A 15404-nucleotide genomic window follows, 5' to 3' on the forward strand; every position below is an offset into this window, starting at 1 on the left:
ATATCAGATTTCTAACTAATAACAAACTATATATTTCTATTTTGTATAGGATAATCTTGCTCCAACTTGGATGGGGTGGAGCGCTGGTTCCGCCCCTCAGCCCTTTATTATGGGTACTGTATTACCCCTTTTGCTTCCTTTCAACCTTTCACTGTGACTTTGTATAGTGGGATGAGGGAGGGTTTGGGAGGGGTACTATCGTACCACAGTAATAAAAATACAATATTTACATTATAATCCCCTATTTTCAAATGCCTTTACTTTCTTTTGAGAAAAATACCTTTTGTGAATTTACCCTCTGTGGATTTGAAGCCCAGCTGTTGATATCCTTATTAAGTTTCACTGAATCTGATTAGATGTGTGTATATCGAGTTATCCATTTATGGGGAGATTATCTATCTGATTGGTGATGGGGGGGACCCTGGTTCAGAATGGTTGAATGAAATTTTTAACTTGTCAAGTTGAGTGATGCTCTTTGAGTCATTTAAAAGTACCCTCGCTATTTTCTACATCGCTCTGAGTCCTGAAAATTAATATCAAGTTACCAACAGTGGCTTCTTGCCTTTTTGATCTGTGTGAGCAGATGCTGGAGTGTAAAAATCCCAGGTTTCATAGACTGGAATTGATTGTGTGATCATTCTCATGTTTTATTAAGTGTAAGTTTATAGACGTTATTTTCCAAATGCAAAAAAACAAAGACATATTAAGATAGAGTTGACTGAGCAAATGTGATTTGTGTTTTAAATAGGAAAAGTAAATTTGAAAGGATCCACTTATTTGAATTATACAGACAAGAACACCCACCTAGAAATAAAATATCATGTGTATTAAGATAGTATTTAATGCATAAACTGACTTCATAGAATACATCACTCCCAACTAACCTTTTAGTGTTTTAGAAGACAGCACAGTGAACACCTAAATAAAAATGAATCTGCTACTGCTGCTGTGCTCAGCTGTGTCTGACTCTTTGCGACCCCATGGACTGTAGCTCACTAGTCTCCTCTGTCCATGGGATTTCCCAGGCAAGAAGACTGGAGTGGGTCACCATTTCCTCTTCCAGGGAATCTTCCCCACCCAGGGATCAAACCCACATCTCCTGTTTCTCCTGTATTAGCAGGCAGGTTCGTAACCAGTGAGCTACCTGGGAAGCCCCACATTTTATTGATTCTTAAAGTTTGGGATAATGTGCAAGGATGATAGTTATTTCTGAGGGAGAGAAAAAGTTAGTATTTTTGTTTGGATAATTGATACATCTTATCTCTCAATAATAATTACCTTAAGTAAATCCCACAACACAAATGAAGACATTAGGTTTTTAAAAGATTTTATATTTTTCTTCATACTTTAAAAGGGGTGACTTCTACTTTGCCTACTTTTGATTTTTATTCACAGTCTTTTCAGTATTTTGATGAAAGAAGCAGTAGAATCCGCGAGTAGTATTGATTTGAAGTTCAAAGGCAATTTATTTAGGCAAGAGGGCATTTCTTCATGTATCAAAATTCCCAACATTAATTTGCATTTTTAATTGTCAATTTCTCATTTTGTGTTGATTTACTTAAGAAGGAGATAACGAACCAGAGACAGTTTCTATAACAGTGAGTTGTGCTAAAATACAGAAATTCTATAGGATGATGCTGTGCAAAACGGTTGTGAGGAGAAGCACCTTTTGTGTTAATTTATAAGATAGTTCCTTTCTTCTACACCTCCTTTGATGCAGCCTGAAACCTCAGTCTATTCTTTCAAGTTGATTAGTCCAGTTCTGCTTAGTGCCTTCACCACCTGGGAACCAATTACTGCAGTTCCCTGGAGCCAGAAAGGAGTTAATACACTTCTCTCTGTGCTGAACCAAGAGAGGGCTTGGGGCTCTTGGGATGTGAGTCCTTTCTCACATCCCTCATTGTCTAATTTAATGAAATTTTAAGACTAGATGGATCTCTGTAGAGTAAGTCCTTTTATCTTATAAAAATAAACCTTTTCTCTGTACCAAATGTATGTGAACTTTGTAAATGTATCTTGAAGTATGCTACTGCAGAGCACTTGCTTGAGTGGTGTATTACATAGAGTTAATTTGAATGCAAATCTAATCCCTAGTTTCAAAGGAAACCCCTCAGACCTATCAGCTAACCCCACATCTTTTGTGTACAGCTCTTTATTCTCATTCCTATATCTAGAAATAACATTTAAAATTTGTTTTGATCAATAAATACTAAGCTAGCCTTTACTTCATTCATTCAGTCACCATTTTTATAGCCCTATATTCAAAGTACTCAAAGCCTTGGAGAATTCACAAATATATATTTTTATCTGAAGTAAAGAAAAAGCCTACCATCTGTCAAGATTACGGGAATGCAGTTAACTCTAGTGCAGAGCAGTCTGGGGAGCAGATAAATAGGAGCGACTCTAGGGACAATCAGTGCAGGAGAGTGGAAGAGGCACTGGATGCCACCTGTAGTCTACATTCTGCACTGAAGCTGGCTCAGCTCATTTTTCTCCTTTGCCAAATGAGAATGCGGTAGTAAAGTATCTCTATAGTCCTGCCCAGTGCTAGAGTTCTGATTTTTTAATTCAAAAGAGGAAACATCTCTATTTTGGAGGCTAAACTGAGCGGAACTGAGGCTTCTTGACAAAAGTGCTGTTTGAAATGCAGCTAGTGAGAAGAAAAGTGTTTCAGAAGGGGAGGAAGTGGACAAGGAATTTCAAAGGAAATGGTGTCTCAATTCTCTGGTAATGTCATTAGACTACATTAGTTGGATTGGCATGAAGGCTAGGTAGCTAGCGAAGTTAAAATTAGACATATAGATTGAGCAGTGATTTGAACATCAGTTCAGTTCAGTTGCTCAGTCGTGTCCGACTCTTTGTGACCCCATGAATCGCAGCACGCCAGGCCTCCCTGTCCATCACCAACTCCCAGAGTTCACTCAGACCCCCATCCATTGAGTCAGTGATGCCATCCAGCCATCTCATCCTCGGTTGTCCCCTTCTCCTCCTGCCCCCAATCCCTCCCAGCATCAGAGTCTTTTCCAATGAGTCAACTCTTCACATGAGGTGGCCAAAGTACTGGAATTTCAGCTTTAGCATCATTCCTTCCAAAGAAATACCAGGGCTGATCTCCTTCAGAATGGACTGGTTGGGTCTCCTTGCAGTCCAAGGGACTCTCAAGAGTCTTCTCCAACACCACAGTTCAAAAGCATCAATTCTTTGGCACTCAGCTTTCTTCGAAGTCCAACTGTCACATCCATACATGACCACTGGGAAAACCATAGCCTTGACGAGACAGACCTTTATTGGCAAAGTAATGTCTCTGTTTTTCAATATGCTATCTAAGTTGGTCATAAATTTCCTTCCAAGGAGTAAGCGTCTTTTAATTTAATGGCTGCAGTCATCATCTGCAGTGATTTTGGAGCCCCAAAAAAATAAAGTCTGACAGTTTCCACTGCTTCCCCATCTATTCCCATGAAGTGATGGGATCAGATGCCATGATCTTCATTTTCTGAATGTTGAGCTTTAAGCCAACTTTTTCACTCTCCACTTTCACTTTCATCAAGAGGCTTTTTAGTTCCTCTTCACTTTCTGCTATAGGGTTGGTGTCATCCGCATATCTGAGGTGATTGATATTTCTCCCGGCAATCTTGATTCCAGCTTGTGCTTCTTCCAGCCCAGCGTTTCTCATGATGTACTCTGCATAGAAGTTAAATAAGCAGGGTGATAATATACAGCCTTGACGTACTCCTTTTCCTATTTGGAACCAGTCTGTTGTTCCATGTCCAGTTCTAACTGTTGCTTCCTGACCTGCATATAGATTTCTCAAGCGGCAGGTCAGGTGGTCTGGTATTCCCATCTCTTTCAGAATTTTCCACAGTTTATTGTGATCCACACAGTCAAAGGCTTTGGCATAGTCAATAAAGCAGAAATAGATGTTTTTCTGGAACTCCCTTGCTTTTTCCATGATCCAACGGATGTTGGCAATTTGATCTCTGGTTCCTCTACCTTTTCTAAAATCAGATTGAACATGTAGAAGTTCACAGTTCACATATTACTGAAGCCTGGCTTGGAGAATTTTGAGCATTACTTTACTAGCTTGTGAGATGAGTGCAATTGTGTGGTAGTATGAGCATTCTTTGGCATTGCCTTTCTTTGGGATTGGAATGAAAACTGACCTTTTACAGTCCTGTGGCCACTGCTGAGTTTTCCAAATTTGTTGGCATATTGAGTGCAGCACTTTCACAGCATCATCTTTCAGGATTTGAAACAGCTCAATTGGAATTCCATCACTTACACTAGCTTTGTTCGTAGTGATGCTTTCTAAGGCCCACTTGACTTCACATTCCAGGGTATATGGCTCTAGGTGGGTGATCACACCATTGTGATTATCTTGGTTGTGAAGATCTTTTTTGTACAGTTTTTCTGTGTATTCCTGCCACCTCTTCTTAATATCTTCTGCTTCTGTTAGGTCCATATCATTTCTGTCCTTTATTGAGCCCATCTTTGCATGAAATGTTCCCTTGGTATCTCTAATTTTCTTGAAGAGATCTCTAGTCTTTCCCATTCTGTTGTTTTCCTCTATTTCTTTGCATTGATCAATGAGGAAGGCTTTCTTATCTCTTCTTGCTATTCTTTGGAACTCTGCATTCAGATGCTTATATCTTTCCTTTTCTCCTTTGCTTTTCGCTTCTCTTCTTTTCACAGGTATTTGTAAGATCTCTTCAGACAGCCATTTTGCTTTTTTGCATTTCTTTTCCATGGGGATGGTCTTGATCCCTGTCTCCTGTACAATGTCACGAACCTCTGTCCATAGTTCATCAGGCACTCTATCTGTCATATCTAGGCCCTCAAATCTATTTCTCACTTGCACTGTATAATCATAAGGGATTTGATTTAGGTCATACCTGAATGGTCTAGCGGTTTTCCCTACTTTCTTCAATTTCAGTCTGAATTTGACAATAAGGAGTTCATGATCTGAGCCACAGTCAGCTCCTGGTCTTATTTTTGTTGGCCGTATAGAGCTTCTCCACCTTTGGCTGCAAAGAATATAATCAGTCTGATTTCGGTGTTGACCATCTGGTGATGTCCATGTGTAGAGTCTTCTCTTGTGTTGTTGGAAGAGGGTGTTTGCTATGACCAGTACATTTTCTTGGCAAAACTCTATTAGTCTTTGCCCTGCTTCATTCCACATTCCAAGGCCAAATTTGCCTGTTACTCCAGGTGTTTCTTGACTTCCTACTTTTGCATTCCATTCCCCTATAATGAAAAGGACATCTTTTTTGGGTGTTAATTCTAGAAGGTCTTGTAGGTCTTCATAGAACCGTTCAACTTCAGCTTCTTCAGCATTACTGGTTGGGGCATAGAGTTGGATTACTGTGATATTGAATGATTTGCCTTGGAAACAAACAGAGATCATTCTGTCGTTTTTGAGATTGCATCCAAGTACTGCATTTCAGACTCTTTTGTTGACCATGATGGCTACTTCATTTCTTCTGAGGGATTCCTGCCCGCAGTAGTAGATATAATGGTCATCTGAGTTAAATTCACCCATTCCAGTCCATTTTAGTTCTCTGATTCCTAGAATGTCGATGTTCACTCTTGCCATCTCTTGTTTGACCACTTCCAATTTGCCTTGATTCATGGACCTGACATTCCAGGTTCCTATGCAATATTGCTCTTTACAGCATCGGACCTTGCTTCTATCGCCAGTCGCATCCACAGCTGGGTATTTTTTTTTTGCTTTGGCTCCATCCCTTCATTCTTTCTGGAGTTATTTCTCCACTGATCTCCAGTAGCATATTGGGCACCTACTGACCTGGGGAGTTCCTCTCTCAGCATCCTATCATTTTGCCTTTTCATACTGTTCATGGGGTTCTCGAGGCAAGAATACTGAAGTGGTTTGCCATTCCCTTCTCCAGTGGACCACATTCTGTCAGACCTCTCTACCATGACCCGGCCATCTTGGGTGGCCTCACGGGCATGGCTTAGTTTCATTGAGTTAGACAAGGCTGTGGTAGGTAAGGCAAATATTTTATAATCAGTGGAAAGTCATTAAATAACTTTAAATTAGAGTTGAAGCAAATTCATCTTACATGAATTACTGAGACAACTGGAAGACAGTAGTACAAGTTGGTAGTAACAGATATCAGAACTGGATGACGATCATGAAGATTGAGAAGCGAAAGGTGAGAAAGGTTTTGAGGAAAAATGTGAGACCTGCAGATGAATATGAAAAGAACTCAAGAAATAGCTATAGGTAATCAGTGTTCTGCTCATGGCCTAGGCGGGGTGTTGTAGGTTTTAAAAGTGCTTTGTGTATACACAGTAGAAGCAGCTTTTTAATCTGGATGGTAGGCAAAATATTTGGAAAAGGAGAGGAATAAAAACTTGATTTCAGCTTTCAAATCTTGAATCCAAAGAAATCTAAGTGTATCCACACATTTAAAGTGAAGTAAAAAATAAAGACTTATTCATTCAATTGTATTAATACAGATGGCCACATGAGATAAGGTGAGGGGCCATGTGTCAACTTGGTAGGCTTGCATGGCTCCCATCATCTGGATCTGCCTAGATAACTCCGCTGACTTCATTGTTTCATTCTCATTCCCTTCTTTGTCATTAATGGTTTTTACTTCCTTTGGCTCACTTATCACACTGTATTGTAATTCCAGAAGGCCTAGAGTTCTTGATAGACTTTAAACACAGCTCAGAAGCATAAGGAAGTTCCTCATCTGTTCTTGTGTTCAGACAGTCAAAAAATTTGTTCTAAAAACACATTGGTATCAAATGGCAGGTAGAATATATTTTGGTGCCTGTTGTTTCTTTTAGATCAAGAATGATAGAAGTACACAGGCAGAATTCAATTTAGCTATGAATGTTCAAGTCTGAGGCATCATCTGCTACTTAGGAGCATATTAGGGCCTGTCTTTCTCTCTTAGCTATTCATGTGTATCTCCAAAGGGAACTATAGAGAAGGAAGCAAAGACAGTCATCCCTACAGTGTTGCTAAATATTAAAACACAGATTTTTAACTTATGGTCCAAGAATAAAGATAAAAAGGGAAAAAATGCTTCCATTAAAAAAAATAAAGGTAGATAATTATTTAGCACAGAACTTGATGTAATCACATCAGATTTGGGCACTATCACCCCAAATATGACATCTCTCCTTTTCTTATTTTCCTAAGAAACTGATTTCTACTATGTTTCATTTAAAATAAGTTTATCAAATTAAACTCAGTAAATGAAACAACTGATATGACTGGAGCTTGAAATAAGCTATGTGATGATCTAATGAAATACATGATGCTAAATTGTCTTGCTTCTTATGCAAAAATTATTATTAGTCATAGTGATGCATGAATAATTAAGGACAAAATTATTTAGGTATTCAATAGTATTTTTATATTTATACACCTGAATTTTTTTAGTTTATTAAAATATATCAGTCAATCAAATCAACTCTTGCCCCAATATTTTAGTTTCATTCTTTAATATATTGCTTTGTTTAATGAGTTAATCTTCTCTGATAGGATTTCTTACTTCTCTTTTTCTAATAAACAAATTTTATGGCTTCATCTGGCAGCAAATTCCTCTGATTTTGTTTTCCCTTTAACCTTTTAGTACTTTCTCCTCTCTTTTAAAAAACTTTTTATCTTTGTTATATTGTCTATATTCATTTCTCTAAATGTATACTTATGAAAGAATATATTTCATTTTAAGACTTTTTTATTTTGCTTTTAAATATCTTAGAATAGTCTTGATATTAAAAAAATAGAATCACTAAAGATTACTAGGGGGATAATGTTTTTTCATTTAACCAACAAGAATTCTGACTTTTCTTTTTTTCCATTTGTGTATTAGGTGGTTGTGAATGCCCTTTTAGGAGCAATTCCATCCATCATGAATGTACTTCTGGTTTGTCTTATATTCTGGCTAATTTTCAGCATCATGGGCGTAAATTTGTTTGCTGGCAAATTCTACCACTGTGTTAACACCACAACTGGTGACATGTTTGACATCAGCGAAGTGAATAATCATTCTGATTGCCTAATACTAATAGAAAGAAATGAGACTGCTCGCTGGAAAAATGTGAAAGTAAACTTTGATAATGTAGGATTTGGGTATCTCTCTTTGCTTCAAGTTGTAAGTGAACACTCTTTTCTCTGAAATGTGTTTATTGTCTGGAATAATAACAAAGTGATGACATACAGCCTTTGTGTAGTACTAAGAAGAAAATTTATACATCCTTTTTTCTAATTTTGATTTCTTAGTACAAACTTATGAGACCAGCTGGGTGGAAGTGTCAGTATATTTAAACAGTGCAGACATAGTTGATAGTGGCCAGGTATTTCAGTTACTCTCCTATGATTCTCTCTTCCCATATGAACAAGTTGATGACTAAATCAACAAATCTGGTAATATTTTCCTATTGCAATTGGAAAGCTTGTTCCACAGATGGATCACCCCCTCCCCTCAAACACACACCCTAAACACACCTGACTGGATTATAATAAATTGGTGAGAATTAATTGCTACTGAGTTATGTTATTTGGATTGAAGATTGTGGAATGATATTTAGGCTTTAGGATTAGATCCTCATAGTGAAATGGAATAATACCAGTTAGCACTCAGAAACAGAAATGAAACACAAGCAGCTGTTATCCCATCGCAAATGGCCTTTAGTACAATTATAGAAGTCTTTTTTTCCTCTAAATATTAATGTTTTCACTACTGGGTCTCTAAGACTGAAAAACCATTCACAATATATAAAAATATAAAAGATGCTGGCCTCTTGAACATTTTCATTTGATGCAGCTTCTGACTGCAGCTGCATCACAAAGCAGTGGATAAAAGGAGTCCAGAGTATTTGAAAAACATTGTAAAATACTGTTATATTTTGGCCACTGAAAACCCATATTAAAAAAAAAAAACTACATAAATTTGTTCCTATGGTTCTATAGTCCTTAGGGTAGAAATCTATTTTATTTCACGAGGGTTGTGTTTCCAACTGTTCAACCAGGAGATTAAGCAAGCAAACAAACTTGCACTGATCAAAATTCTCCTGCATCTCTTTCAGAGTACTATGGTTCGTTTGCAAGTTCTTTCTACCTTCTTGTTAGAAATTCTTAATTCTCTTGTAGATGTTTCTGATTTATTCTAAATGTTCATGGAATTGAAATAGAGATTTTTAGAATTTGGACAAGTATGATTTCTTTGAATATTATAGTAGACAGATGATGTTTTTCCTTGGGCACTTACCCTAACCCTTAACTGATAACCACACTTGTAAATATCACTAATGTATGTCACTTCCTCCATAAAATTGAGAAAGAAAAATTGAAAATTTCAAGCAGTCCCTTAAAATGCTAGGATAAAGATGCTGTACAAAGCCAGTACATAAATTCTGCTACCAAAGTACTGATTTACACTTGGCTATATATAGAATCATCTCTCTGTTGGTTAGCAATTCATTGAAATGGTGCTTTGAATCACCTTTTACTACTTTTGTACCTAGTATGTAATGAACTTGTTCTGTCATTGACCTCAGCCATTGACACATTCAAAATTTCCCTCTTTGATAGACAAATAAGTTCTTTTTTCTAGCTAACAGTCTTTACTTTTTCTTCATTGCCATCACAAGCACCCATACTTTACTTACTCCCCATAACATCTACCACTTCATAAGTGTTAGTGTTACAAAAACAAAGACGTGTTAAGATACAGATGCTAAAAGCTTTTTGCTAGACTTTCTGACTAAGGAATAATCCTCTCAGGTCCATAGTGTTCACAAGCATCAAGTTACTATAAATTATTACACTTGGAATACCAAGTGTAGACTGTACTATTTTCACTTTTCTTACCCAAATTAACTCACTCTCATCAAAAATTGCAGAAAAGAAAGTGGAAGATAGGATTATTTCTGATGTTACGCTTCAAAATTCTTAAAATGTTAGCTGCAACTGACTTTTTGGCTACCTGTATGATCTTTAGAGTGTTACAATCGAGAAATCGTAAGCTTTCAGTCACTTGGCTCACCTTGTATGCAGAGTTCAGCGGATGATCATCAGGTCTGAGATGTAGCTGTTTTGCTACTATGAAGTTTGCCAAATGTGTTGGCATTTGTAAGACTTTCTAAAAGTATTCCGCCAAATCTTGATAGCACTTTAAACTGCATGATTCCATTAACTAAAGAACTGAATATCAAAGGACTATTTTTAGACCATATTGGTCTAGAAATGAAGAGACTTACTGAGATATTGTTGGTCCAAAATCCATGTAAAATTTGTGTTGAGATGTCTTTTTAAAATGTTCCTTTTAAAGAAATATATCAGTAAGGATATTTATTAAATATCAGGTCTGAATTACTTTTACCCCAAAATAAAACATGCATGTCCTTTTTAATAGGCCACATTTAAGGGATGGATGGATATAATGTATGCAGCAGTTGATTCCAGAAATGTAAGTATTCTTTACATTCTAAGTCTTTTCACAATACTGATTAGACATTAAAAATAATTTAACAGAGCATAGCAGCTACATGGAATGATTTTACAATGATTTTTTAAAAAGAAAAAGTATGATTCAGTACTCAAGTATAGCAGTAGTATGCACGCACATAGCAGTATTTATCTGAAATCTTACTAAGATATATCAAAACAGAAGTGCAACTCAAGTAACACAGTCATATGTTTAACAACTAACAAATATCCTTCTATTGACTATTATTCTATTTTGTTTCCTTTCAACCTATCAATTACATACTCATTAATAATTTTGGGGTGATAAAACAAATGTGAAGAAATATATGATTGCCATGCATAGTTTACCCTCCATATTGGACAAGTTAAGGATGTTGTCTAGGCAGTGTAAGATTTCTGTAACAGTCACTTTAAAATCCATTCCTTTATGTGATGATACACTGTGCTCCGTCACTTCAGTCATGTCTGACTCTTTGTGACCCTCTGGACTGTAGCCCACCAGGCTCCTCTGTCCACGGGATTCTCCAGGCAAGAATACTGGGGTGGTGGCCCTTCTCTTCTCCAGGGGATCTTCCTGACCCAGGAAATGAACCTGTGTCTCCTGTGTTGTAGGCGGATTCGTTACCACTGAGCCATCTGGGGCGCGCCCTTTATATGGTCCATAAATTTACTGGAGCCTTTACAGATACTGTTAGCATTTCTATGATCCACAGTTTCCTTTAAGTTTCTATCACCTAAGACCTACTTTTTTCATTTCTCCTACTACAGCCTTTTTTAGACTTCAAGAAGAATTAAAATCCATGCTCATTCCAAATCTGCTCTTCAAATTTTGTACAATTTAGTATTTTCTCTCTGTCTTTCCATTCTTAGGTCCCATCTGTTTAGCCTATAATCATGAAGGATGACTTTTGCCCCGTAATCTTTAAACTGACCTAAGAGGCTCCCTTTTATCTTTCTTGATATACATTTTCCATAAATGATTCTAGTTTTGTATTGAGTACTTTCCTAATATCCTCCAGAGTTATTCTGCTTTGTTTTTATTTTGTTTTGTGTGTTTGGCTGGTTTTTAACTCTAATATCTTTTAGGAGGATATGAACATATTAGGGCACTGTCTGCCTTATAGTGACTCCTTTATGTCTTTATTACACGCTAAGTAAAAGCTCAAATGCTTATTTCTCATGTGTACACTCTAGAGATTAAATAACTGGTTGAGGATTTAGCAGATGGCATGTCCAGTTGGATGCTAAGTCCCCTTTAGTTGGATCTGACTCTTCATAATCCTATGGACTGTAGCCCACCAGGCTCCTCTGTCCATGGGATTTTCCAGGCAAGAGTACTGGAGTGGGTTGCCGTGCCCTCTTCCAGTGGATCTTCCCAACCCAGGGATCAAAACCAAGTCTTTAACGTCTCCTGCATTGGCAGGCATGTTCCTTACCACTAGTTCAGTGACTGTTACACTGTTATAGGCAGGGTCAAACATCTAAATAAATAAATAACTCAATTCTTGTTTGCTAAATAAATCCACACATCAGGAATGATTATTTCTAAACATAATCTACACATATTTACTGACATAAAATGTTTTCACTAGTAATTTTTAAATTATCAAAATGCAGTATGTTAAAAATTGCCAAATTTAGTATACTACTGTCCAAATGGCAAGATATTGGTTGTATTTGTAGTTAGAAAAAAAAATTTCTAAATCATTTTATGGTATTTTTTACATAACACCTCACTTTTCACTTAAAAAATTATCCTAAAGGCTAATTTCAGAGATTATTTTTAGAAGTAGCTGATTTAGAGAAAATAAAAGTACTGCTTAAGTATTACTGAAAATTTTCTTATCTATTCTTGTGAAAAAGCAACAATGACTTCCGGCATCAAATGTATTATAATGTCTTAAAAAATATTCTCCTTTGGTAGGTGGAACTCCAGCCTAAGTATGAGGAAAGTCTATACATGTATCTTTACTTTGTTATTTTCATCATCTTTGGGTCCTTCTTCACCTTGAACCTGTTTATTGGTGTCATCATAGATAATTTCAACCAGCAGAAAAAGAAGATAAGTATTTCTAATATTTTCTCTCCCACCAAGATAATAAATCATTTGGAGGGTTTTCAATACCAAATGAGTACTTTAGCTCAGATACCAAAAGGGGGTATATATTACAATCTATTTTTTGCATGCATCCTCTCTGCCATTCACTGCCCATGTCTTTGCCAAGAATGACTGTTCCATATTTCTGTGCCTAGGCTCACAAAATCTCCTCTTTAAATAAAAACAAACAAATAAATTTCAGGGACCACATTTTCTCTTTAAAAAAAAAAAAACAACTAAAAAACAACTGGAAGAGAACACAGACACACAGACATATACCTCTTTCCCAGACATCTCCCCTTAAAATATATTGTCCAACAAAAACCTTTAGAATGCAACAAATTATACATGAGATGGAAGCTTCTTCTGGTGCTTCTTTTCACACTTTAAAATTCTTTATTGGCTCCTTTTATATATTCCCACTTCATTCTCCGTGATATTAATTATAAGCTATCAGTTCTAGCTTTGAATTGAAAGTTCTTTATTAATTAGTATCATTTATAAAGCCCACTTATTATCTAATTATATATGTACATTATCATAAAATTGAAAGTAAAGAAATATCTTTACTCAGGAATAACCATTATTCATATTTTATGTTTTGCTATATAAACTTTTTATATACACATTCTAATTACTGAAATTATTTTATCTATAAATTATTTTTGACAACATATACATTTCCCTTTTTAATCATTTATATATACATTATCATAATTTACTTAACCATTTCCAAGTAGACTGATGATATAGTTTATTTTTAACCTTTAAGGATTAAGTAGTGCCTGGTCAAAACTCTTTGTGCCAAAAAAACTGGAGCCTTTAACGATTTCTTTAAGATAAATTCCCAGATAAAGTGTTTTGCTTTCCTACTCATACTACCAATAACAGCATATGGCTCTGCTCAGGTCACCACTGATACACTAGCATCAAACATTCTCTCTGTTTTATGATACTTGTTATTTGATATGTGAAAATTATATTTAATTTTCTTTTTCATGTCTTTTATTATTAGTAGGTTTGAATATGTTTTCAAGGGCTCTTTTTGCCATTTGTATTTCTTCCTTCAGGTACTGATCCTTCATCTCATTTGTTCAGTCTGTTTTCCTATTATATAATTGCTTTCATTGTATGAGGCTCTTTCACTATAGAGCATGCCCTCCTTTGTTATTACTAATATTACTCTGTCATCATTATCAAGCTATTTCATTTCACTTATTAGCCTGAATTCCAGTTGTCTGTAACTACTGGCCTGTCACATAACTGCCAAACTTATGACTTTGACTTTTCCCCTAACTCTTCTACCAACTTCCCCAGTTTCCTTTCTAGCCTTTTGCTCCAATTCTTGGCAGAGTGACAGTGGCTTTTTATGAGTATTTCTAAACCATCATGCAATATACCTACTTTAACTCTTTGCTACGTATGAATAAGAAAATCATTGTCTGAAAATTCTGAAAGACAGTGTGTCTAATGTAAGGAACCAAGTATTTAGTGACTCAGTGAACCAAACAGTACTACTTCCTGAGTTTACAGTCTTGGGTAAAATACTTAACCTCTCAGTTTGTGGGATTGTTTTCCTCCATAAAATAATAATAAAAATCATAAAGTCAATTTTGGATGATTGAAATAAATAAGATTATAGTATCTAAAACTAGTTTTAATTTTTCAATTTAAAATCCTAGGCAAATAATGCTAATTGGTTGAATTTTGTGTTTCCTTTTTTAATGGTCCCTTTTCTAAGTCTAATATTGAAAGAAGGAAGGTACACAGTTTTAACCAGTTTTTATTTTTCTTTTCTATACTTTGGAGGTCAAGACATCTTTATGACAGAAGAACAGAAGAAATACTATAATGCAATGAAAAAATTAGGATCAAAAAAGCCACAGAAGCCTATACCTCGACCAGGAGTAAGAAATACCAAATGATATGGGGGGGAAATGTACAAAAACAAAAAATTTCCTGGTTTTTCTCACAGAAGAGATAGCAGCTAACATTTCTAGTAGCAAAGATTTCTCCCACTTTTAGAGCATCACTAATTCATACATTTTATGGTAATGGTAAAATAATTCTTTATAGGAAGAGGCCAAAAGGAAAAAAGAGGAAACAGAAAATGTACCTTTATTGTCAAGTCAATTAGAATTATACAGCTAGAACTGAAATGAAAAGGCAAAAGACACATAGGCAGTGTTATGTGCACAAGAAATTTGATCATGTAACTCAAGAGTAGTTTCTGAGTAATGTATATAAAGGAGTAAATCTTTGATAGGGTTCAGAAACAGTTTCCTGATAAACAAATTGGTAAACTGTTAAGTGAAATAATACCTTACATCCATTTTATTTTTCATTAGAGGTACCAAGTATTTTGGAGATGAAAAGACTTCTAGTATCTAATATTCATATATATGGCTATAAAGTTAGAAATTACTAATGTCTACAGAAGTCAGAGCCAATAAGTACAATTCATGATGATAAGAAACAGGTGTCATGTTTCCATGATAACCAGTGAAACAACTGCTATGAAATAGAGAGCCTTATCCCACACTGTGTTGATTTTTATGATGATGACATGTGAGATTAAAGCAACTCCTGGGGTGTACTGGGGAATAAAATGTTAATGAACATTCATATTCATATTGTGCTAGCCCACACTTGCTTTCTTGAGAATGATGAAAAACATACGCTGTCCTCTGTGAAGTCTTAACACTGAAAGTAGAAATGAGTCAATTATGTGTAGGAAAAATGTAAGACAGAAGATATCCTCAAAGTTCCTCAGTGGCCTCGGGAAGTGGGCCAGACAATGAAAGTGAAGTGAAAGTGAAAGTCCCTCCATCATGTCTGATT

General features: G+C 35.9%; 1 protein-coding gene across 1 annotated transcript in view; it reads left to right on the plus strand.

The window, feature by feature from the left end:
- Nucleotides 1–15404, plus strand: part of SCN1A (sodium voltage-gated channel alpha subunit 1) — a 146505-nt gene that overhangs the window by 124172 nt on the left and 6929 nt on the right. Inside the window, exons 22-25 of the mRNA XM_069574302.1 lie at nucleotides 7848–8129; nucleotides 10392–10445; nucleotides 12390–12527; nucleotides 14366–14470. Of these exons, the coding sequence (XP_069430403.1) occupies nucleotides 7848–8129; nucleotides 10392–10445; nucleotides 12390–12527; nucleotides 14366–14470 (579 nt within the window). The remainder of the gene's footprint in view (nucleotides 1–7847; nucleotides 8130–10391; nucleotides 10446–12389; nucleotides 12528–14365; nucleotides 14471–15404) is intronic.

This window comes from Ovis canadensis, chromosome 2 (assembly GCF_042477335.2).
Source record: "Ovis canadensis isolate MfBH-ARS-UI-01 breed Bighorn chromosome 2, ARS-UI_OviCan_v2, whole genome shotgun sequence".
Lineage (NCBI taxonomy): Eukaryota > Metazoa > Chordata > Mammalia > Artiodactyla > Bovidae > Ovis > Ovis canadensis.